The sequence below is a fragment of the Mchenga conophoros genome, linkage group LG13, assembly GCF_057382185.1.
Source record: "Mchenga conophoros isolate Kocher_MC1m ecotype Shallow Benthic linkage group LG13, M_conophoros_male_GT1.1, whole genome shotgun sequence".
NCBI classification, from domain to species: Eukaryota; Metazoa; Chordata; class Actinopteri; order Cichliformes; family Cichlidae; genus Mchenga; species Mchenga conophoros.
The window spans coordinates 8,073,227-8,099,642 of NC_140538.1; the positions used below are offsets into that span (position 1 = coordinate 8,073,227).

Consider the following 26,416-nt stretch of genomic DNA (forward strand, 5'->3'; position numbering starts at 1 on the left):
TCTTATAAACCTCTGACATAATTTTTAGCAGTTAATTTGAAAGACTACCTAAATTTATCTATTTAAGAGTTGATTCAAAGTCAACAGAACAAAAATGAGACTTCTGTAGAATCAACAGGTAAATCTGATCGAGCCATTTCCTCTCACTTCTATTAACTTGTTGTGTAAACCGTAGTTTTTGTTTCAGTTAACTTACATTTTGTTTAATAGCTTTGCACTGACGATGCAAATAAAACCCAGCACACGGTGAAATGTGTCACTTTTACACTTTATTGTTTAAAGTCGTTTACAAAAAAGTGTTTGCTGGAAACATTCATTGCTTTCGCCTTTTACAAGCACAAATACACTCCGAACAAGAGAGGAGGAAGAGCGAGTGGAGGGCGGGGGCGGGATCAGGCCTGTGTTCGTGTAGAGAAACAGTACAGAGACGGAGGGAAGCCCTTAAAAATCGCACACTTAATCCATGACAGAAGACTGGGTTAGAGAGGCAGGACGCACATCTGAATCCAGATTTGACTTCTAACTCGTGAGGTATCCTCAGTAGACCTTAGCTGTGTGTGTGCATGTTTGTGTGTGTGTGTGATTCATATTCGTATTTTCTCCCTGAGGTGAGTTAGTGTGTTGCACTCTGAGGATACTGATGGACATTATCTGGAGAGCTACTTAATGTGTGGACACATGAGCACGCGTAAAAACTGCACACATACAATCAACACGAACGTATAAATTACAGCTTCTCACTCACACGCACTACTTTTACCTGCAGATACGAGTGTGTCCACGCAGACCTGAGGCTCTGTGTGAACAGTTTGGAAGTGACTGATTAGTAAAGCTGCTTCGTTTTCTGGAGGTTTCTACAGTTTGAGTGTGTGTCTCGTTCGAGTGAAGTGGGCGAACAGCAGTGATGTTACAGATGTGTGCAGCAGGAGAATCTGTGCTTTCACATAATATCAGGACAGTGGTCTCCAAGGTCAGCATTAACTTTTCAAACAGCATCTGATAAATGATCTGTAGTAGCTCATCCTGAGCTTTTGATCACAGCACACAGTCTTCCTCAGCACATGAAGTTGGATTCGGTTATTTTGCATCTCTGCTTTACGTTGTTTTCGAGGCAGAGCTTCAAACTAGTTTCAGAATTTTTTTTTTTCCCCCTTCGACTTTTAGCTCTGTGTGATGTCATTCAGAGCTGACATCCCACCTGTTGTTTGCATAGCCAATCAGAAGAAAGTTGGCTTAAATTTTTTTTTTAAAAAAGGGATAAAACTACTTGTTTCATGCAGAGGACGAACTGATGGGAGGAACCAAGGCACAGTAAAAGATAAGGATTATTTTGAACTGTGACTCATGCAAAGCTACTTTAAGAGAATCTAATCTGGAGCATCTGTAGTGCTGCGACTTTTAAAAAGAAAAGTTTAGACAAGAAAAATGAAAAATATTTGTGGTTTAGTGCAAGTCTGATGTTATTAGAGGAATCAAATCTCAAGTTTAAGGTCACGTTTCAACGTCGTTTACTCTTCAGTCAAAGGACTATCAGATGGGTTGGTGGGCAGATATTAAATAACTAATCATACATAACTAACCCGTGCACTGGAGCTGAAACAAAAATCTCTCCTTAAAAAGCTCTACACTTAGTTTGAACATGCAGTTATTGTTCACATTTAGTTTCTATGATAAGTTCTGAAGCAGTTTGTTATCCGCTTCCAATGAATCAATACAAAATTAATAAAAATAAAGAGGCATCATTGTGCGGTTTTTCCACTGTGTTTATCTCGAACCTGGTTGTCTCGAGTCTGACTAACTCGTCCATCCTGAAGCTAAGATGTCAGCAGAGAAAAACTTCTTTCCTCAGATTAAGTCCCATTAAAGAAACTCCAGGGCGTAAGGTGTTTACAGATTTAAGCATTTATGTGGTTTAAATATAAAGATAATAGAGTGCAGTTGGTTGTTTAGGTCCTTATTTAAAGTAAAAGCATCAGTGGAAGACAGTTTTCATCATATGTAGTAAAAGGTTATCGAATAATATATTATATTTAAATCAGAGCTCTACATCGGAAACAAACTACAAAACGAGGCCTTTCATGTCTCACACTTTATGCTCTACTCTTCTATTTTCTCTCATAAAGGCTTAAAATGACTCAGCACTATATTGAAAGAAATGTACATATAATAGCTCTCCAAGTTACTATATTAACTATAAAGTTAATAAATTAAGCCTAACAGCTCTCATTCTTGTTTTTAATCAACATAAAATATAACTAAGAGCAGCCCTGATATCTGAAGCTCGACCTTGTTTGGAAAGCACAAGTTAACACGAAGCCCTAATGAGCGCACACGCGTGCATAAAGAGAATTGTGAAGCTTAAAGCCGTGCGTGTGTGTGTGCTTGTGTCAAACCTGAGTCAAACCACAGCAGATGTGTTTGTATCTCCTGCTTTTTGTTGCTCGCTCGATGCGTAAGACAGATGGGACTTCCTGCACTGTGACGATTCACGCCAGAGGAGGAGAAACCTGCTGAAATGACTTCAACTGCCTCGGTTTGCATACTTTTAGGTGTAGCTGAACAAATAGTGCGTAGATTTTTTTCCAGCCTCCAGTAGGGCACGTGACAAGAAAAGGATTTTAAAATACTGGCGTAACTGCAATGCTGTCAAAAGGACGTCTAATACATTCGGAGCTCAATACTAATACCGACCAGAAAACCGTACCTCATCTGGCACAGTAGTGATCTTGCTTTGACTGTGCAGGTGTGCCTCAGACATCCCAGTTATCACGCAGAATAAACCAGACACTGTCCACACATGAAAAGCATGACCAGAGAGGTGTGCTGAGAAGCAAGGTCAATGTGGCCGCCAGGCTTTCTTCAATAATACACTCTGCCCAGCGTATTCACTTCTAACCATATTCACTGTAAAAGATGGCTGAAAACTGTATGCCTGCATTCATTTAGGTAGCCAGCAGGGGGCGACTCCTCTGTTTACAAGAACACTTTCTGGTTGTATTGGAGTCAACGCTTTCCTGATACCTTAATGGGCTCAGTTGCTGGTTTCAGGTCATATATGCCCCCCATATGCTTTCAGGTCAAGCATAAAATTACTATTTATACATGTCCTGCATCACCAGCTGAATGCAAGAACTCCCAATGACAATGCAACACATTTTGCACGTCTTCCTTCACCAGTATAATTAAAAGGTACTCCTTCCTTCAAAACATTACACCTAACTAGTCTGGAGCAGATTATGTCACCAGCATAACGTACCATGTGATCTAGACATGGTTAACAGAAAGCCATCTTTGTGACTTAAAGTCTGACTTGAGGATAAAGATACCTCGCTGATCCACTAATCTTGGTTTGCAGTGCACCCCTCTGGTCTGGTTAGCGTGTGTGTCTGCAAGTGTGTGTGTGTTTGTGTAAAGTATAACATTAGCTACATGGCTGCGTAGAGATTCACTCACTTACCCACGAAGATATTTCACGTTAAAGGGAGGGAGCAGTCATTCAGGCCATTTGCAAAGATGCCTAGAAGACTCTGTTTCCCATAATGCTTTAGGAGGTTTCAGTTCCAGATCTATTGCTTTGCAAGGGAAAAGGCTGTGGTGATGGCTAATGAGATAGAAGAATAACTGAAGGGTTTAAACACACGACGTGAGAGGACGGGGTGTATAAATATGACAGATCTGAGTGGTGAACAAGGCAGAGAGAGACAGAACAAAACCCTCAGAACACACCTAAAACTTTATATCTGGTTAACAATATACTGAAGTTTCAAAATAAAACGCTTAATAGTATTGAAGTTATCTGACAGATAAAGGATGAAGCGATGCTCCAGGGCCATAAATAAACATCTTTGTTTAAATTAGCTCTAAGAGATGTACACAGATGTATAATGCAACAATAAACATGAATAAAACCGCAGGTTTGCGCTGCGGTGTGTTAGTAATTTAGATAAATACTGTTGAAAGTCCTTTCCAAGAAACAAACGCAAAAAAGGTTTGACCCAGCAGTGTTCTTTGTTTGGTTTTTCTGTCTCTGGTTTCACTTGAAAATATAGAAATCTTTGTCGTCATTCATGAAAAAGCAATACAAAGGTCACTTAAAAATGAGAGAGAGACAAAAAGTCCAGAAAAAAACAGATCTGGGAAGGTCCCCGTGTTAAATACGGGGTCAGCATCCAAATAAAACCTCCAAAGAATGCTGGGAAGTTCCCGCCGTTAGTCAAGGGGTCCCTGGAAGATGAGTCTGACGTAGCCCTGCTCGCCGCTTAGCTGCTGGGCGCAGAAGGGGCAGGCGGCGTGGAAGGTGTGTGTGCCGTGAGGAAGCGGGATCTGACTCCAGAAGGCCGCAGTCTTCTCCGAACAAACGTGACCGCAGGGGTTAAAGGCGTGAGTGGGCGGGGCCGCGTCCACGTAAAAGCCCGCCTCGCAGCCCAGCCACAGCGCCACGTACGGCCCTTTGGTTCTGCACATGGGACACTCCCTGAGGCGGCCCTCCCGGCCCTCCCTCTCCTCGCGGTGGTTGCCCCAGTTGTGGTAGCCGTGCACGTGACCGCACTGGAGGTAGACCCAGGGCTGCTTCTCGTCAGGTGTGTCTTTGCGACGCATTGAGGGAAAGGCCAGCGTGTTGAAGCCCACGGGACATTGCGGGCGGGCCGCGTTGATCTCCTGCCGCAGCGCCTCCAGGTGTTTCAGGGTGGGAGTGCGGGCCAGGCCTTCAGCAGTGCGCCACAACAGGGTGGCGCCGCAGAGGTCGATAAGGGAGCCATCAACGAGCTCCTGACTCTCCGTCTCCACCTGAAAGACAGAGGAAGGGTAGCAGGTTATACCCAGAGTCAAATTTAGACAAAACTGAGATTTTCACCAGCAGGTAAGAAAAAACTTGCTTTCAACAACTTTTTTTAAAGCTAAACAAAAAAAAGTGGAAAGGTGATGATTTATTGTGCACAGAAGACCTTAATGACACCGAAAGCCTACAGCATTATGTCCGACAGGAGCTGATTAGGTAGGAGCGGCAAGATGATGAAGTGCTATTGGTTCTTGGCCTCCCTGAGCAAGTCCAATAAAAAATCCAAGAAAGGTCTCAATTGTCCCAAATTTAAATATTTTTCAGCACAAAGCAATAATGAAAAAAAATCATAACTGGATTCAGTAACAAATGAGATTGCACACAAAAGTAAAAGTTAACTCTTTAGCATATTTTATGACCCTTAAATATCGAACCAATTTCTTCACCCTGGACTGGCTGCTGGTCAACTACCAAGCAAACACAGAGACAGACAACCACACCGACGACCAATTCAAAAACACCACTAATGTGTGTCTTTGGAGAAGAACGGGAGGTTTAAACCAACAATTTTGGTGTAAACTACTGCATTGCAGTGAGCCTATACTTTAAAAATAAACTGAACACTTAAGGATCTGTGGCTTTCCCAATAGTTAGCTTTTCTGTTTTTCGGTAAATTAAAAAAGTTGTCATGGTCCGTGCAAATGCAAATCCACACTGAAGTTTACTGGAAATTCTCACCTTTGAACAAGTCGTGTTCACTTATTTCATTTGTTTTTATTGTCATTTTATCGTATGGTTGTAGCAACCTAGTACTTTACTCGCTATAGCTACTATTAGAAACAAAAGATTTCACATTCTGAAATTCGACTTTTCTGACAGCAGCTACACTCATGATTCAAATATCCTGTGGAACATGTGACATTTTATATAATTTAAAAAAAAACATTAAAACGTGAAGGTTTTAGCCTTTGTGCACCCTGCAGGAAGAATTTAACATTTTCCAAATACAGCTGGTTTTATTTTAGTCATTCGAGCCTTTGCATTCAGTGACCTCTCCTGAGTGCCACGCCTCTAACCCAGTGCATGCTGGGATACGCTCAACCCTGAAGGTTGGAAGAGTATAAAACATGAAACACCGGGGCTTGCAGGATCTGTCTGACCACAGTAGGTGGCAGCGTAGCACAAATATCCACATGTCTCCCTCTGACAGATGTGGGTTTCAGGGAGGGAAGCACGGGGCTGACAGCTGGAGACAACATGGCATGAGGAAACTGAAATGACGGCGGCAGACGGGGCAGGACAGAGAACTGGTGGAAATTTTGGTGAAGTACAGTCTTGAAGTAACTGCTCGGATTGGCTCTGTAAGATCAGACAGGATGGGAAATTCCATGTTGAGATAACCAGAGGACACCAGGGTGAGGGCAGTGTGAAAAAACAAAACAGGAGACAAACAGAAAAAAAGGGAGAAAGAGAAAGGGCGGGAAAGTGACACAATAAGTGACACAGAGATGAGGGTGAAGTCAGCTCCCAGGTGTTTTGATGCCATCAGTCACCCTAACACTGACACCCAGGTCACCCTGTGATTCAGGGTGAACAGATTTACATAGCGGCAGCATTACATCACCGCTGGCTCATGTGTCCCTCCTGGTCTGTAACCTTCATGTATGTCGTTATTTATGTCAGTAATGCCCTTGTTCAGCAATAACACAGAATCACATCTGCCCAGTAAAATAACACACTCTACTTTTATCCAGAGGAACACTGATCAAGTTAAATGATGAAACATAATAGAAACACAGCTAACCTACACAAATGTGATACACATTACAAATTCGTCTACAGTATGTGGGCTTCTTTTTAACATATAAATGCAAACAGATTCACAATAAATGCTTCTGTGCTGGTTATCGTCTCATATGCACCACTGTGAGGGTCACTGATAAAACACATCAAACTGCAATACTAAACTTAAAATAGATTATTATACAATCATCAGGATATAATATTTACCATGTACTACATACCTACATCAATGATTTAAGAAAATGTTGGTGATAGCAGATTTAAATAAAAAACATACATGGTCAAATTCATGAATTAACCAAACCGATCTTCTGTTATTAAATGTGTCACAGCTAACTCAGACTTTTTGAAGAAACTCTTTACCTACATTTACTATTGAACAAACGCAATGTGGAATACATGACTACAATAATGGCCTGAGATAATGTCTTCCCTTTTCATTAAAGCCTGGCTTCGTGTCTGATGCAGAAATACCGAAGCACAGAGGAAAGATGCACAGTAGAAACGCGGATGTAGCTTCTGGATCTGCATGTTACACAATTTCATTCCTGCTTGGAGAGCAGCTGGAGAGTTTTCTTAGACAAGTCAGAGTTTTCCGTAGAAACTATGGGCGACTGCGGAAATCTGCAAGCAACCAAAGAAACTTTAAGGAGGCCAACTGGTTGGGGAACATACATTTTCCCCTCATAAATGACGGACAAGTTACCGTCAACGTGGTTAGTAGTCATGTGACTGTGAAACCTCAATACTAGCACGGAATGGTGAAACTGACCATCAGCTCACTGTCCTGAATGGTCAATATTATGGTCATGCGGCGACCATAATATAGCCTTCAAACTGCCCAATTTGAACACAGTAGAGTGACGTCTGATGGAATAGAGTTAAAAGCAGTACAACCTTGTTATAGTCATTCATTCTGAGACTGAATCGCATAGCGCTGCCTTTTATTCATTTTGAGGCATTGTTTCGTTTTCCCTTCCTTTTAAAAAGTACCGGCCTGGATTAACATCGTCTGTGAGCCGACCCTCACCCTCAGGCTTTATGTTACGTACTTCAGATTTTCAGCTGGAACAGGTAAGAGTTCAGAAGGTTAAGCAAAACCCTGTATTTATAAGGTAGCTTCTTCTAACCCACTTAAAAAGACAGTTTAAAGAAGTATTTGTCTCCTCGGTGTATAATCATGCTCAAGCTTAATGACATAAGGGCCCTCGGTCCATGTAAACATCGAGATGCTCTCACCTCCTCTCAGAGTTTAATTAAATTACACTGAAACCGTTAAATTATCAGGACAAAAGCTTGTATTAAAGCAGCAGGAGCTCAGACACCGCACTCCGATCATTTGTCATCCCTCACGAAAACCCCCACAGCAACACTACCCCCCATTACAACCCACTGTTATATGTGTGTGTGCGTGTGTGTAGACTGCACTGTAAGATATTCCTAATTATGTCAAACAGAAGGGCAAACCAGCTGCCCTGCTGGTAAAGGCTGACTCAATCCACCCAATAACTGAAACAAACTTGTGCATGTTTCATCTTCACCTCCCAGTAACGACGCAAAAAAGCTACCAAAAATGCTTCTGATGAATCTTTATCCCCACATGTCATTTAAAGATTACACACCGTGGAGCTAAACATTAAACCAACAACTCAGGGGCTTTTGGCAAACGTGCTGAGCCAATTTATTCAAGACTATTCAATCACAATGTCCTTCATGTGTCAGCGTCCGCTACGGCAGAGCAGTTCTCTCATTAAGAGAAGTGCACTTGAGAGTTGAGGAAAACACTATTAGAAGCCAGTAAGATGTTCAGTTTTCACCCTTTTCGGTCAAAAATAATGTTGTTGTTTAATGATTTAAGGTTGTTGGATGAGTCCAACACTCAGTTTTTAATTCTAGTTTTGATATCGAGTGAATACAAACCAACACCTAACTGGACTGAAATGACATCTGCTGGAAGGTTTCTAAGCAGTTTAACCCTGAACAGAAATCTGATCCCTTAACTTTAAATATGGAGGTTGTGCTGCTCCTGCCACAAAAAGATCCAGTCCAGGAAGCATTTAAGACAATCATGTTGTTGTAGTGATTCCCATCTACACTTTATTGTAGTAAAGATATCGAGAAGTGTGCTTTATGTCTTATTTTTGGCTAAGAAGAACTGGCAACAAAGACAAACTTTTTAAACCTGAATCAGAGTCACAAAACTTTTAAAGCACTTATTATCAGATTTTTTCGCTACATTTTATTCCCTGATGGCCAAAATTAAAATTCATGTTAGGTCTATTTCCTCATTTATTTAGATAGGGACTGCATGGAGTCACTGCTGAGTAACAGTGGCAGTTGACGGAGTGTTTTTATTGCTTCATGCAGAGATGTGACTGGAGGCACAAAAATGCATTGAGCAGGTTTATTTCAGTTTCATCGTGACACAAGATTTCATTTCTCTCTTTTGGTTTCACATTATTCATCAAAGGCCAAAACAGAATAAATGACTTATAAAAGCACACATATATTTAGTCAGCTATTTAGTCATTAAATTCTAGTCTCAACAATCAAGATTTGCACTCCACTAAACAGGTTTTGGCCTGTTTAGGACTTTAAATAAAAGAAAAATATTTCATCTAAGTGGGGTTTACTAACTCAAACTTTGAAAAAATCACAGAGAAAATACGGTAATTTTAAAATTTAATTCATGTTTTACTTTTTTCTGTATCTCTGTGTAATAGCACATACAACAAAACAACAATGGGTGTAATATTTCAAACCAGGGCTCCAACATCCTCTTTAGAGTTAAGGCTTCTTGTTGTAGTCACATGTTAAAGAAACATGTTTTAAGAAAGTACAAGTTATCTTTGTAGTAAAGTCCCACAGCCTTTCATCTTGTATAGTGATGTTACCCCAACTGTAGCGACGCTGACAATGAAAGGACTCCACCTGAGCAGTAACCACTCGTATGTGCAGACGGTTTAAACACCATCGCGCTTTGTTACCGTGCGTAATGAAAATATGTGCTGTCCCGCAGCTGGCAATACAAATGATCAACCAGCTGTGAAATAACGAGTGGATGCTGTAGAGGTGGATAACACTGGTAAGTGTGTGGATGGGAAAGGGCAGGTGGAGATAAGGGAGCTGTTAATTTGTGGAAAGACTTGAGAGCAGGTGGGACACTCGATAAAGGGATGGATTAATATTACGGCTGCTGACTGTGTGCGCGTGGCTGATGATATACATCTTGTGGAGAGGAGGAGAAGAAACAAAGACCTAATGAAACATCCCAACAGCCTCGTAAATCCAATCAGACAACTGTCCACACTGATGAGACGCAGACAGCGCCGCGACTGGCTGGGAGACTGTGACGTCAGCAGGAGGATCCCTTACATGGTCTTGTTACAAACAGCTTTGACAGGAGGGCCTGCTGCCATGGAGATAGCATCCCAGTGACCTCCTGGTGGGTGTTAAGCTCTGACTGACCTCCTGCTGCCTGAGTGACAGCGCTGCTATGCGATTGTGATGAAGTATGAGATACTGTGATGGAATGTGTGCGAGGGAAATATGTTTTGCGGTTAACTGATTGCCACGGAGCAGAGAGACTGAAAATGCATTCATCATGTTAATCACAGTAACTCATGATACATATCCTACGATAACTGTGGCATCGCGATACAGCAGTTCTGCAAGAAAATCACAATATTTGTGATTGTAGAAGAAAAAATTACCTCTAAAAAGGCAAAGACCAAGAACTGTGCATTTCAAGGTTTTCATGCGTTTTTTAGCAGTGATTAAAACAGGTTAAAATGCTCAAATCAAAATAAACATTAACATTTAGATGCTAATAATCACTGAACGTGTGATGATGTTTGTGCAACAATTATGCAACTTTTAGAACTCGCTAATTTTCTCCCCCTTCTGAGAGTTTCTTCTTTTAACCTGTATATTTTACTAATTACTGTGACTATTTCCTGACAACTTTAAAAAAGTGGAAATATGCAGGAACTCATAACTTTTGGCCAGAATTGACTATTTTTGGTGACAAAGCGTGGCACTAACTTCCTTAATTGGCACAGGTTGCTAGGAGTTAGTGGAGAACAAGCTGAAACCTGTGGAGCTGAAAAATGACAATCCACAGTGTCAAAAATATTGGCATCCACCAGCGCTTCCCCTCAGCTTCCTAGTAAACACACCTATTGTATATATTTTTTCAGAAAAACCTGACCTCAGGGTCAGTGAGATTCAAACTTGTATGAAATTTTAAGTAGATACACCTATGGAAAAAAGTAAACAGTTCATGTGTTCCTACCATCTTTCCCCGCTGCTGTGCTGAGCGCGTTTCTCGCAGGGTGAAGACGTTGCCGCAGACCGAGATCTCCCTCCAGACGCCTGGTTTGGAGTCCTGGCTAAAGCCGTTGCGAGGGTGCATCACCAGCACGCCATTGGTGGTCAACCCGTCCATCTGACCATCAGATGTCTTCCACTTAGCAGCTTTCTCCTGAATGAAGCAAAAAACACGCTGATATTCATATGCGTTCAGCAGCCCTTCGTCCAACCTCCAATCATATTTAGCAGACAATGTGCAGATACATATTTAGCAGACTGAGCTTTCTCTACTGAGCATGTGTGAGTTTAGTGTTGCCACCAAGAGCACTAACAGGACACCATCAGTTGTTGTCCTCTGCTGTCAAACAATGACAAATTGAGAAGGACAGTAAAAACAAGAACATGGGAAAAGTAAAAGCAGGTTAAAGGTTTTAGAATAATATGAGAGCACACGCTCTACGACACGTCTTTCATGTCTTGTTTTCCTCTTTGTCCTGTGGTTCTTTAGTCTTTCCTTCTCTCATCCTTCTGCCTTTTTGCTCTCACAAACTCGCCCACACGTGTCTGAAGCTCCAGATGAAACAGTGCTCACCCCGAGGAAGATGCTCTTGGAAGAGTCGAAGCCTGCGGCGTAAATGCGCGCTGTGTAAGGCGGCGTGCGCTGGCACATAATGCGGCAGGCGAAGCGGGAGATGGTGCTTTGGACCGACTGAGTGTCTGCATTACTCTGGCTGCCTGCCACTGTATCCGTCACTACAAAGTCTATTGGACTCTCTGTGGATCGACCGATCTGGAGAAGAGAGATGGAAAGATTAGCCCACAATGCTTTTCAGCGATGTGATAATATAATGATGTATTACCTCAGGGGAAGCTGGTAAGATGAAAAACATAACAGAGAATGGAGACAAAAACTGCTAAATGGATGCAGAATGTGTCCAGGATGGAATCCATTAGGAAATTTGAAATACATAAGCCAAGACAGTTGGATAATCTTTAATAGCAGACAATACGCAGAACAAAGACATGCTAGAGACTTTTAAGTAGAGTCGAATTGCTTCACATGCATTGCAAACTTGTATAAAACCCATAAAACCCCTAAAGATGAGTACTTTTCTTCCCTGATAGCGTCACCAGAGTACCATAGACACCACACAGGAAAGCCTCAGTGTTAGTGCAAGTCAAGACAGAACACAATGACTTTGGAGGAATTCTGTGTTAAAAGCTTTACTGATGCAGTAATATCTTTTGTCCAAATCTGACTAAGATGAATGATTCATGATTGGTTCATTTTATTACTCAACACAGTGAGATCAGGACACAGTCAGCTCCAAGAGTTAATGTCACCAGATGGAAAGAAGTCATTATGTGACATGGCTGAAAGCACCAGCAGAGCAGTAGACTGCTTTTTCCAAGCTTAAGGCGACTCACCAGTTAAGGTCATCAGGCAAAAAAAAATAATAATAATAGAAATTTTAACATTTACCATTTCATTAAAACTCCATTTGATGTAAAGATCATTTTATATCCAAGCATGCATCCGTTTTCTGCTGCTTATTCATGTCTGGGACACAGGGACTCCAGTCTAAGCAGAGATGCTCAGTCTTCCCTTTACCCCTCTTCTGGTGAGGACACTGAAGCCAAGCCAACTGAGAAATGTGTTATCTGCAGCAGGTCCTGGACTTGCCTCCTTCTAGTAGGACGTCACTTAAACCTCCTCCTTTCAAATGACCAAGCTTGCATTTGGAATCTTATTCTTTTTTTCATAGATCGGCCAATAAATGAACAGTTCTGCCTTTTCTTATGCGCAGTTTAGGGCGCCAGGGATTATCCCGCCAACACCTCCGTGAATACACAAAGCACCGGACCCCCATGGATCCTTTTGCAGGTGGTAAACTGACAGGATGGTGGAGTCGAACATCGCTTGAGCTGACAATAAGCCCATTCACCGAGGCTCCTGGGTAGTTTCCTAATCTGGGCAGTACTTCTAAGGTTTTTTTGTTTGTTTTTGTTTTTGTTGCGGTTGTTTTTGCTTTTCTTTTTTTGAATCGCACTTAGTCTGGCCCCTCACCCAGGACCAATTTGCCTTGGGAGACCCTACCAGGGGCAAGTTGCCCCCGACAACATAGCTCCTGGGATCACACGGGCACGCAAACCCCTCCACCACGATAAGGTGGCGATTCATGGAGAGGTGTTACATTAAGGGCTTTTTTTTTTTTTTTTTAAATTAAAAACATTTCTACATTTACATTTGTATACACCAGTGGTGGTTCTCAAACTGTGGCTCATCCAGGGGGATGTGGACTATACAAAAGATTTTTGTATAGAAAACAAAACTGTGGTGATGCTTTTGTGTTATTTTTTATTAACTAAAATTCAGCTTTGATCCTTGTTTATTGGTGACTTGATATGGATAAAGCTCAAAAAGAATCTCTGGTTTATACTTTGAGATGTGGCACATTATGAAGATGCTGAACCTGTTTTAGTACACAGACAACTATAACTGAAGTACTTTGATATTGTTTTTCAAAGAGGCTTTTTTCTTAGCTTTTCCAAGTCCATTTGTGGCCCTTTATTCATGGTGCACATTGGAATAAAGGGTCCGTTATTACGAGAGGTACAAATTTGGAAGCAGTTTGCTGTAATCAGGACTGAGGTTTCAAAGTATCTCAAGTGTCTATGTGTCACTTCCACTGCTGCAGATCCAACTGCTGACTGTGTTGATAAGCGGGCCAAACCACAACAACTAACTTCCAATTATTTTCAGAAAGACATCATGCACTTCACCTCACACATTGTGCCTCATGTCTCTCATTCCGGCGTCCCTTCAAGGGCTCTGCTTTAAAGATCGAAAATCCCTGCACTAAACACGCAGATGCTCTGTTACCAGCCTCTATTTAATATGTGTGTGAGTGGAGCAGTGAAGTGGAAAAAGTAAGGACTGTGAATTGGTTGTAAAACTCCAGGCACGGTGATAAAAGCTGGGGCTTGTTACCTGGAACATGTCTGTATTGCTGTCGTGGGTGTACTCCACCACCACCGTCTGGGCTCGAGACAGAGTGTAAGAGATGCTGTGCTGGTCTTTGTTGCTTATGGCCTGGAAAGACAGAAGGAAGAGATCAGATCAGCACCGAAAGCAGAATCATACCCTTCACTTTAAATGCAGAAGACTGAACTGAGCATGTTTTCTATCAAAAACACCTCTGACATCTCCTCAATGATCCTTGCAGAAAATAACAGATGCACACGGGAAGGGTGGAGATGTGTAATCATTAACTGGATCCATGTTCTTTTTGGTCAGTTAGGACCACACACAGGACTGAAACGGACAATCGCTCTTCCAGACTGCAGCTAAAGCCTGGCCTGTGCGCGAGTGCGTGTGTGAGTCAGGGTATAAAAGTGTGCGTTCTCAGAGAAGCCATTATGTGCTGATGTCAAACCAAAAAAAGCACTCTCTCGCACACATACACAACTACAATTCCCTGATCATTTAACAGATTTTAGTGGATTTCTGGGCAGTCTTTGGGCTGATGATGGAAACACATGAACGTGTTCTACCCTGGATTTTGCAAGAAAATGCTCAGTTACCTTCCACTGGACAGCTCGCATTTGTTTCTCTTATAAACCTTGACCATGTTCCAGTTAAATCCCATGTAAAAACCATTGTCCAAATATATTTTAAAACCTTGACAAAACCTTGTACCTGATTTTTTTCCTTGTTCTGCAAACTCAGGGAAGCTCTGCTGAGCTTTTTTTCCTTTTCTCTCCTGACAATTGTGTGTGTGTTTGTGAGATTCATTGTGTGCAGTACTTTAATATCACAGAACAAAAAAGCAGAGTTTCACAAAAGCCTTTGTTGGAGCACTGCAGGCCAAAACCACTGAACCAGTGTGTTTGTATTTGACGTTTTCATAAAAACAACATCCCACACCTACGCAGAGATGAATTAAAGAATGCAATTTTCCATCATTAAATGTTTAGGCCATGTGTTTAATGAATCTAACTGACGGCTGCAGCTTTGTGATCACTTGTAAGTCTAAAAGGTCGTGTTATTGTGCGTCTCACCTTGGCTGCTTGTGGAGAGCAGGCGACGTGAACTGTGCTGGGCTTCACCCCGTTTGCCTTCGGCCTCTTGCAAAGTGCAAAGCGGCTTTTACGTCGCCCCCGATCCCCGTTGGGCAGAGAGCCATTGTATCTGCATGTACACACACACACACACAAACATAAACACACTTATGCATGCATAAAACAATAGGGCATTATTGTCTGGGCAGCTGCATAATACGCTGGAAAAAACAGTCATTGTGGAAAATGCTTGAGGCCTTTTAGTGCACTCCCTCCAAGTGCCTAAGACTACACGCACACAAACAGCAACCTATACTTTTTATACATGCCTTTCTACAAAAGTACATCATGTGCCCCAAAACAATAAAGCCCTCCAAACATAACCCTCGAAAGGCTGAGAAAATAAACACACAGAGAGACTCATTTAGACTGATACATGGCTGAGGAAAGGAGAATAAACAGAGGCGTTCCCTCCAACAGAAAAGTCTCTGTGGCTCTCAGCAGCACTGTGACTGCGCTGTTGTGTCTCTCTGAGCGTGTGTGTGTGACTTTGTTAACATCCTGAAATAAGAAAACATTCATCACTTCTGTCCACATTTCAGCAGGTCAACAAAGTGCCACTGATTACCAAGACAGAAAGAAAAAATGATATCTGGTTCATCCCTCTCATAAAACCTTCCACTTTCTATTCAGTACAGCAGAAGGAAGGCGCTCACTCGCCCTCACAACAACACAATCAACAAAAGGAAGTCATTAAAGCAAAACAGGTTGAAAGGCAGTTTGAGTTTCCAGGTAAAAGCGGCCACAGAGGATTTCAGGAAGTAGTTACATTATTTCAAAATAAATTCCAGTAGAGCCGAAGTTATGTATCCAGCAAAAAAAAAAAAAAAAAACAAAGCAAAAAGGACAAAAAGCTGATAGCATTGTTTTTATTTTTAACAAAAACAGACAAAACAATACAGGTTGAATGTTACACACTGGATACATGTTAAAAGTAATATGTAATTCACTGACATTTTATTAGGTACACCTGTTCAAGGCAAATATTTAATCATTTATATTTGATATATACGGCAGGAGCTCTGCGCTGTGACATGCTGAAGTTCAAACGGGGAATCAGAACGGGGAAGGTGATTTAAGATTTGACTTTTAAGGTGGCATGGTCCCACTAATTGCTAATCTACTGGGATTTTCCCACACAACTATCTCTAGGGTTTGCAGAGAAAATATCCAGTGAGCCACAGTTTTCTGGAAGAAAATGCTTTAATGATACCAGAGGTCAGAGAAGCTGGAAACAAGAAGTCAACAGCCACTCAAATGACCACGTGTTATAACCCAGTTTTGCAGACTAACATTACGTCAGTCATAACACACACACACAGGCAGAAGATCACACCGGGTGCCACTCTTGTCATCTAAAAACAAGAAACTGAGCTACAATTCACACAGACTCTCTTGGACAACAGAAAATTGGAAAAACGCTACCTAGGCTGTTGAGTCTCGACTTCTGTTGTATTGTTCCTGACCATGTCCATCCCTTTATTACCACTGTGAGACCATCTTTGAATGGCCTTCCAGCAGCATAACGTGCCCCAAAGCTCAAATCATATCATATTAGCTTCCTGAACATGACAAGTAGTTTAATAAACTCAAACGACCTCCAAAGTCACCAGATCTCAGTCCAGCAGAGCACCTTTGGGATGTCGTGAAACGGGAAACTCGCATCATGAATAAAAGAAATCTGTGATGCTGTCATGTGTCAATTTGGACAAAAATCCAAAATCTGATGAAAAAAAAAGGATCCAACTCAGTACCAGCGAGGTCTACCTAATAAAGTAAACTAATTGTATTTAAAAAGGTCTTTTGAGTTTTTTGGAAAAATGTGGACAATTTGGATCTTTCAGAAAGTCCATCGGAACAGTATGTTGCACTTTTTGAACTGCTGCAGGATTTTTGTCTAAAATTGTACAAGAGGAGTGGTCTGTTGCACGTTGGGCTTCTCTGACTTCATTTATTTGTACAATAAGGAAATGCAATCACATATAATTTGAAGTCTGCCACTAATTATTTAAGCAGACAACACATAATAAATAGTCTAAACAATATTTACATGTATTTATATAAACACACTACATTTTGGTTTTGGTTCTGTTTGCTCATTTATGGAAAATTGTAACAAACTTATTACTGAACAAAAAGAGAGAAATTTCCAAACACATCGGATCCGTGTTTCTCTCAGTACACAGATGTTTTACTCGTTATTGCACACACATGTTTCAGATAAGCCGTCACCAGTGTGAAGTGATATTCCTATGAGCGGTGCCACGGCTTTATAAACATTACTGCATGCATAAACACTGCTCGCTACTTTAACATTGTTATGACATCCAGAAGCCACAGACGTTACGGTATGAACTCTTCTGACTTATACCCTAACTGCACTTTACGTCTCAGAACACATAAGAAACAGTCACACGTAACTCAAGGTTCAATGTGTAGTCTTTCAAAGAGGTAATCTTCTTCATACAGGAAAACTATTCATGCAGTATAAGCACAGTTGGAACGTGTCTCCGGCCAATCAGACTCTTGAAACAAACCCACCCCCTCTATGAAGTCCAGGTATGACAGACGACACAGGCGGGTTTGTGAGGACGCCCAGCCTCCAGCTAAATGTTTCTCTGAGTTAGAAGATCTGGGATCAAACAACGCTTGAAGGGTTTATGAGTAACCATGGTGAGAGAACAGAGCCACGGCAACGTTTGGGAAGAGTAACCATGGCAAGACTGTAACCATGGTGAAGTTTAGCCCGTATCCAGAGCAAGGGCAGGGCGGTCTGCTGGAAAGAGCCCAAAGTGTTCCTGGCAGTTCAAAATCAGGTTCCCATGGGTAGCAGTACTGCATGCATGACACGAATATTCTCAAAACAAAAGCAGAAAGGTCAAAGATCGGCGACAAGTTCATGATTGTGCATGCAGGTTGGAAGACAGGAAGAACCAGAGTCAGGAAAAAGTTAGTCTGAATGTGCAGATTCATACTGTATTCCTTATTTCCGACAGCTAGCACCATCTAGTATGTCTGTGTGTGTCTGTGTATTCACTCCAAACACTAATAAACTAAATCCCAGTTTGCAGCAACAAGGTAACACTCATACAGTAAACCTATAAAAGCATAAAGGCAGGTAGTGTGAGCAATTACTTCTCATGCATGAGTCACTCTCTGTGTCTCTGTTTATATGTGTAAAACCAAGCAGCAACTATCAGGGCTGAAAAATAAAGTGAGCAAGGCCAAAAACCGCAGTTCCTCTAGTGGACATTTAAAGGCCAGCTCTGATAGCAAGCCAATCCCCAAAGACATGTTAAAAACATACAAGTTTATACGGCATAAAGTTTGGGTGTATGGTCCCATTGACTGACAGGTGGATGCTGACATGGGTAAATGTAGTCTCCAAGGCCTCACCTCTATTATTGAGTCTCCAAATGCGGCATTTGGGAAAACCTGACAAATTATCTGGCTTATTGTTAAATCTACCAATCCAGTCACCTTTAACACTGCAATAGTACTGACTTAGAGTTGGTAATTACTTAAAAAGATGTTGTGCTTTAAAAAGTAGGCAATAAAAGACAAAATATACATGATTGTAATAGTTCTCTCCGTGAGACCTGTATCTATGTGTTTGCACAGCTGTGGAGTATAGGGAATCACATTCATGATTCATGAGGATTTAAGCCACACGGATAAACTAATAATATTTGTGGACACACAGTTAAGCTCACAGAAATGATGCATGCAGACAGACAGAGGTGCACTGGGGGAGGGATCTCATCTGCAGCATTACAGCTGTTTAAAAGCCCCACATGCATGTCCAGGGCACCTGTAAACAGACCATCCCCAGAGACACCACAGCATTCCTCCGCATTAGGCTACTAGCATTACTGGGCATGAAACATATTGGACTCAGTTAGGCGTTTAGATCGTTGATGGGTTTCTCTGTTGCTATTTGTGGATCTGTTGTCAGTTACACAGGCGACACAAACAGAAGGACAAACAGACATTCAGATGGGTGGAGTTTACAACAGCTAAGCTGTTTACTTCATAGAACCATGAAAACCTTCCAGCTGCCTTCCAAGTAATTTATTGCATTGCCTTTTGTCTCCCAACCGCCCAGCTAGCAAAAGTGCAATCATCCTGATTTGGCACGAGGTTTTATGATAGGGAAGAGGTGAAACAGAGAGCCCTGGTTTCTTGAGCTGTTCACCCATCATGCCCCAGGAGGATGCTGGCAGTGATTCAAGGTAAATCAAATGATCAGCTCAATACAGTCACATTTTTACATTTTCTGAGGATTTCTTCAACAGCTGCTTTCCGATAATTTATTGCGAGACATTTGTTGTTGGTGTCACAGTACAATTTGGCTGTAACTAGAGCAGCTGAACACAGTTTTGCTATGGGCCAGTTGGGATCCCATGAATGGCTGGAAATATGTTGTGCATGAACACAGTTTGATAAATAAAAAACTAAAAATATCGTGGATATCATTTAGCAATGATTTAGTCCACATAAAGGCCTCAAAGTTACACCATTTAGTCAGTGCGGGTAACTAAATACACAAAAACCAACAAATCAAACTAAGTCTGCAGCTGGCTACGATTTGGGCCTTTGCCAGTTTTAATTGACAAAGGTCTCATGTGTCTTTGAGTTTTGACACATGAGACTAGAGCAATGCTACTTTATAGCTCAGTCACACTAGAATAAAAATAGGATATCAACCTCCTTGGAGAAAAGTTGCCCAGTGATTGCACTGAATATTTTTCCGTTAAGATACCAGAGGCTGAGCGAAAACACCCTTTACTTTTGGATGGTAACTTTCAATCGACAAAGGATTGAAAGACAAGAAAGACAAGAAAACTCGCAGCGTGGCTTGAGTGCCGGTGATGTCTTTACTTGACTGTGATAGGTCAAAACGCCTGCTGTGGTGCTAATGTGAGGGTTAGATGCTCAACTCCCACAATGACCACTCACGAAACACATGCAGTTTCAATGAACCCTGCAAAGGTTTAAAGAGCAGCCTCAGTTGCTGCACAGTATGTATTTGCTCATGTCATGGAGCAGTGAGTGCCTGTGTTGACCTTTAAAAAAGGGAGGCCTGACCTAGAATCAAAAAACTAGGAGCAGAAAAAGCACAGCAAAACGGAAAACTGGGGTTCTCCCTTGTAAAGCCATTGAACTGAGTTTACTGCTCACTGCGGTTTTCCACTAGGGAAAATTTCCACGGTCATCTCCCTGACAATGCTGCTCTAGCACAACCCAGAACAACAAACTGTGAGTCAGCTGTGGATCCAACTATGTGTGTGTGTGTATAAGACATGAAAAATGTGCGCTCTATGCTCATAAATGTGTGTGCGTGCATGTGCATGTTTGTGCGTCTATGAACGTGCATGTAAGGAGTCTTTCCGACATCTGCATTCCTCTGTGGAGTGGGCTGGGACAGGGACCAGAGTGGAATGCCCCTTTGGGGAATAAACAGGAGATACATACAGATAGAGGAAGTCCTCCACTGTCGGTTGTTACTGGAGAAAGTGTGTGTGCAGTTAGAGTTATGCGTCTTCTATGCTGAAGATGCAGGGTGGAGTGAAGGGTTTTTCCTACAGCTGACTATGTGGACTTGACTCAAAACAAATCTCAGCATCCACTGATCTAGTAACGCATCAAGCAATGTGGGTACTGTCATGTTCAATAAGTCCAAAGCACCAGATCTGTGTGCATGACCCTGTGTGGATAAAAATATCCCCACTGTTTATGCTGCTTTGTGGAAACACATTCCTTTTGTTTCTTTTTGGCATCTTTTCAAAAGAATCATTCTAAGCGTGTCAGAAAATATCCACAGATAAACTGACCAATCAAAGTACCTTTAAAATTTCACTGTATTTCTCTTGCAACCCCTATTATGTTTCTATAATTCTCTTCAGCAGAAATCAGCTGAACGGTATAAACATTATTAAGCTACAACATGTTGCCGGTTCTTTGGTGCTTTTTAAAAGTTCTTTAGTTTTTGGGGGGTTTTTTTGCTGGTTTTATATCTATAAGATGGTTTAGGTGACATGAGGGTAATGAGGCTGCATTAGCCAACTTATTAGCTCAGAAAGGGATCAACTTAGAGCGCCAACATTTATAGAAAAGTCTGAATCAGTGTTGAATGATACATTACATTTCTGTAACCAACCACTGTCAGTCCAGCATCTAGAATGCCAGATAATAACTGTGTAGCAAAACACAGTCAAAAAACAGAGCTTCATGGATTCCCCAAATCCATAACAGTGACTATATTCATCATGCATGACCATGAAGGATATTAAGGTATTATCTGTCTGTGTTTTGAGGGTGAGTCTTGGTTTATGAAGCCAGATTAACAGTCCTAGAACTTACAGGCAGCAACCAACACATTTAATTATTAACCAACCATGAATCAGATTCTTTAATTAAACACATCAACAAATTAAATAGAAATATTACCGGTATAAATAATTTTCATGAATTTGACAACCTCTAAAAAAGTGACAGACATGAGAAAAAAGTGCACAAAAATTTTCCTTTGAAATTGAGGAAGACTTAAAAAATAAACATGATATTTTGAGTACTGAGGTGCCAGGGAATTTAACGAATAATTAGGCAGATTTGAATTTGAGCTTACTTTTTTATTACAATTATTATTCTAGCACCATGAAAACATTTCTGTTTTTTCACCATGCTGCAGTATTATTTGGCCTGTATGTGCTATTGGCTATGAAATAAAATGATATAAAGCTTTTATGAGGTGTTGTAAACGCATAAATGCAAAAAATATGGGTCATTTTAACCCACCGCTTTGTGCTTGCTAGGCAGCATGATGGTGTTATGATACATCATGTGTACTTCAGCTTTTGTGGATATAACTGAGATGTTGCTGTCATGGAATTAAAGCTACAGCATGCTCTCATAATGTGCTGCAGGTGCATAATTGCAAAAATTAGGTCATTTGAGCCCATTACTATGTGGTTTCCAGGCAAACTGATGGTGTCCTAATAAATCATGAACTTTTGTGGGTATAAGTTAATATGTTGCTGTAGTGAAATAGAAACGATACAATGCTTTTACAAGGTATAGCTGCATAAATGCTAAAAAAAAAAAAAAGGGTTGTTAGGCTGCTGTTAGGTGGTTGCTAGGCAATGTGACAATGTCATCATATCTGATATAGATAAGAACCTTTCTGGGCCTAAGATGTACCTGTGTGTCAAGTTTGGTTACTCAACTCCTGATCCTGTGGGAGGAATTGGCGGCCCAGACTCAAACACTTACTAATATAGTAAGAAGATTAACAGACAAAAATAACTGCATAAAAATAATACAAATTAAAAAATGTGTGTTCTGGATGTGAGGCTGAGTATCTGTCATCTGCTTACCCTAGCACAATGAGCTCTCCATACTTCACTGGCACTTTGGTGGAGGCGGTGGTGGAGATGTTTTCCTGCTCCGGGGAGTACATTGGGCACGGTTGATTGAGGTCTGGAGGAATTGGAGGCAAGGAACGATGGGTGAGATGCAACGGGGTCACGGGAGGAAGGAAGGGGCAACGAGGGGAAGGGAGGGGGTTGGTGCTGATCGAATGGAGCACTGGGGAGAATAAGGAGAAGAAGGAAGGGGAAGGGTCAGCTGAGCCTCAGCTCCACCCTGTCATGCTTCATGGGTCCGTCTCTTGTAGCTCCACTTGTTCTACACTGAAAAGTGACAAAGACACAAAGATTAGTGTGTTTACTCACAGACAGTCCTGGTATCAGATCATTTAGATACACACTTTTCTTTTTCTGCAGTTTACTTTACTATTTTCACCTCAGGCTGAGAAGTAAAATGACCTTAAAGACTTTACAAAGTTGGGCATCCTTTCATCTTCACTTATAGAATAAACTACGAGTTTAAGATTTTAACAAGCCCTCAATCATGAGGCTGTCCTTTATAGGGGCTCCACATGTGTAAGTCATTTAATGCCACTTTAAATGAAGATTAATGAAATGACATTAAGAACAAATCTTTGTGTACGGGGATCAAAATTATAGCCGGCTGCAGCCACAAAACTTTGTAAATAAGACTTATAAATTAACCCCATAAAAGATGGTAATTAAAACAACAGAAGAAGCAGAAATGAAATAAACTGATAATTATAAATGAGACCAGAACCGATGACAGATGGAGATAGATGGAAATGATTTGGTAAGTTTTTCCTGAATCTTCACCAGTGTTGGTGTCGACCAGAAGAATATCCAGGCGGCCTGTTCCAGATTACACGAGGGGTCGAGCTGGTTCACAGTTTACAAGCATGTCTGAGCGATATTAAGGTCCCAGATGTTGCAGGGTCTTACTAACATCCACTAAAATTTTAAAATCAATTCTAAATTTAACGCAAAGCCAAAGTAATGACCTTAGAACAGGTGTCATATGGTTATATTTTCTTCTTCTTTTTAAACTGCGGAATCTCTGAAGTCAATTAAGATGCTCTTTTGATATTCTTTCGAATATCACGGCCATATTGTGACCATAATCAGTCCGTGTGGTCTGAATATGGTCACACTAGACAACCTTAAACTTCCGCAGATTAAATAAATAAAGGCAAATGTCTACACCTTCACATGTCTGGATGGGAAATCTTTCTGCTGACTGATCTGGGTGTCTGCGTTAAGCGCTTTGAGTCATTTTCTGAAGTCAGCATTTATACACAACTTTCTAAATACACAGGAAATCAAAGAAAGGAGAAGAGAAAGAGAGTGTGTGTGAGAAAAGAAGGCATGAGAAAAATGGAGAGGATGGACTTCCTGTTACTTTAAATTTAACTCACGACCTTTCTTGTGTAAGTCCCCCTCTCTTCCAATTACAAGGTAAAAAAAAAAAAAAAAAAGAAAAACAGCATGCAAATCTTTCCAAATAAGAATATCATCACTTCAAATCCAGGCAACCCTCCACATATGAAGCAGAATATTCCCTGAGTGCCTATTTGCTTAGAGAGCGCATGAATAAAGTATAGGAAGTAAAGTGTTTTGATGAAGAGTGGGGGTAGGTTTGTTGTTTCTCAGTACTCTTAGTGAGGCTAATACAGTCCCAAAAGACTGAGCGTTAGGTTCACGCAGAGGCCTTCCAAATAAATATTTAAGGCACAATGCCCTATTTAGTTTGAACTAAAGGCAACAGTTATATGAGCACTTGTGGAGCATCAGAGTACACCATTTAAAATCAAATCGAGCCCGAATCCAAGGACGTGGCTTGTAGTTGATAATTAAACAACTCACAAAAACTTCCTTTAATAGACTAGACTTGTTTTAGGACCAAAGTTAGAAGAGATTCATCTTTGCAAAAGACTAAAACACCAGAGGCATCAGTACCACTCGCCTCTGTCCAGAAAATAAAGCTTGTTCCAGGAGTTGGTTTTCTTTAATCTGAGATCAACTGGCCACTAAATTGCTATCGAAGGTTTTTGTTATTACAGATGTGTCTGACCTGACTGCAAGCTCTCAACTTGTGGTTAGAATTACTTACTTAGTGATTCTTAGTTTGTTAAATAAAGTCTGAATTTGTAGCACCAAAACCACTAATAACAGGTGTCCTATGCAGCATGGCATAGGTGAGCGCCTAAGCCATGCTGCAGTTAAACTGCTGTCCTGCAGAAATTACCTAACTATTTGAGCAGAAATTTCTTAATTTCTGTTTCAGATGTACGAGGTTTCAACTGGAATCTAAATGCAAGTAGCAATGCAATCTTTGTGATTTTCGCAGAGTTGTCACAGTCAATCACCATATTCTCACATGTAAGATTGCCACCTTGAGCCATGCAATCACAAACTGACAGCAGAGCCACTTTGCCACACCAAAGTGGCTTTGAAGACAGAAGCTGACTATGAATGTTTGCAGACCTGGTTTCAATCTCTTAAGCAATCATCTCAAAGGCAACAAAACTGCACACTCACGCCACACGGTCGTAAAACCTCTGCTCGTGCCACGCTCTCCAATTACGCCAAGTCCCCATACCACCAGCATCAGTAGCCTTCTATAGGCAAGCTGGCCATTAAAGCACTTTTACACTGTACATTTCTCTCTGCCCTGCTGTTATCACAGATGTGTTTAACTCGCTTGTCATCCTAACAGAACGAATTATCACAGTAACAAGTGTCAAATGTATTGTGAATGAGGTTTTCTTACCTCTGGAACAGAATCTGGAAGTTCAGAGGAAAGCTTTTTATGGAAAGGCATCTCTCATCAAACTATTCCAGAAATGAAAAAGCTACTTCCCAAAATATATATTAAAAAAAAGATGTTCTGCTGTTAAGAACAGTGCACACATGAAATAGAACGCACAGTACCATGCTGTGCAAAACAAAGTCTGATATGATTTGTTGCCCTCACTTTTAGAAGTCTGCTGATTACGCCTACAGCTCATATGCTCAGTGGGTTACTAGGAGGAAGATGCCTCTTTGCGCTAAATGGTAGATGCATACACATAAACAGTTCCCACACAGAAACAGGAAGTCAGAGTGTTTATACCACCACAAGCGCCGCTTTCAGGCCGATCAGTTGTGACAAGCTGTGGGTATCAGTGGTGCACCCAACTCTCATTTTTTCTACTGCTTCGACATGTCATGTGCAAATTAAGCTCGCAGTAGCTCAAAACGTTACCTGGAGACGAGTAAATATTACAGCAGAGAGCATGGGGAAACACTGCATTGTGGTTTACACTTGAGTGGCAGTTTCTAGAGGTGAGAACACATTTACATAATTTAGTTCACTGGTGAAGAAAGGCTTTCCCAGGTTCAGCTTTGGGCAGCTTTTAATGACCCAGAAACCTACTTCTTGGTCTTGCTGACAGTAATCTGATCTCTCGTCATAACATGAGAAAAAATAACATGAGGGAGGAGTTGGTTTTTTAAGTACTCCGATGAGGGCATCACAACTAAGATTTTTAGGAGCTAGACGCTTTACATGCTAAATGCTCATGCAGTCATAAACTGCTTTACAAAAAGATCCATGTAGCCACAGTGATATTACTCACTGGTTTTGGACCACGTTCTCTATTATTTTTTGGAGCCAGAGGTGACCATATTTAGATGCCTGACACCTACCTTTGTCATGACACCTATTCATCAGATAGATAAACTCTAGTATTCAAGTGGATGAGCTCAACCTGTGAGCTTTCTAGAGCTCTAAAGTTGGGTATTTTAAAATGAGTGTCTATGGGGAATGACAGTAGGCAGCAAAAGATGGATGCAGTTACCATGATGTTCCCCACAAAACCTCAAAATCTGTTTTTTTGCCACTATCTTGGCGTTGTGAAACCAGATGTGACATGAGGGGGACTATGTTGGCAAATGGCGGTGGTTAACAACTTGTGAGTGACAGGCAACTGGGAAATCCTCCTTTCTGAAACTTCAATATGACTGGAAATGA

At 41.2% G+C, this 26,416-nt stretch overlaps 1 protein-coding gene across 3 annotated transcripts in view; it reads right to left on the minus strand.

Annotated features, from left to right (window-relative positions):
- Positions 1-252: 252 nt before the first annotated feature.
- peli1b (pellino E3 ubiquitin protein ligase 1b) overlaps positions 253-26,416 on the minus strand; it is a 51,537-nt gene continuing 25,373 nt past the window's right edge. For 2 of the 3 annotated variants that reach the window (XM_085296242.1, XM_085296243.1), the window contains exons 2-7: positions 22,393-22,707; positions 14,957-15,086; positions 13,887-13,988; positions 11,487-11,684; positions 10,878-11,066; positions 253-4,788 (exon numbers count right to left, since the gene is read on the minus strand). In XM_085296242.1, coding sequence (XP_085152368.1) covers positions 4,210-4,788; positions 10,878-11,066; positions 11,487-11,684; positions 13,887-13,988; positions 14,957-15,086; positions 22,393-22,475 — 1,281 coding nt within the window. In that variant the 5' untranslated portion in view covers positions 22,476-22,707 and the 3' untranslated portion in view covers positions 253-4,209. Of the gene's footprint in view, positions 4,789-10,877; positions 11,067-11,486; positions 11,685-13,886; positions 13,989-14,956; positions 15,087-22,392; positions 22,708-25,174; positions 25,287-26,416 lie in introns of those variants that run through there. The other variant, XM_085296244.1, reaches the window with a different exon arrangement.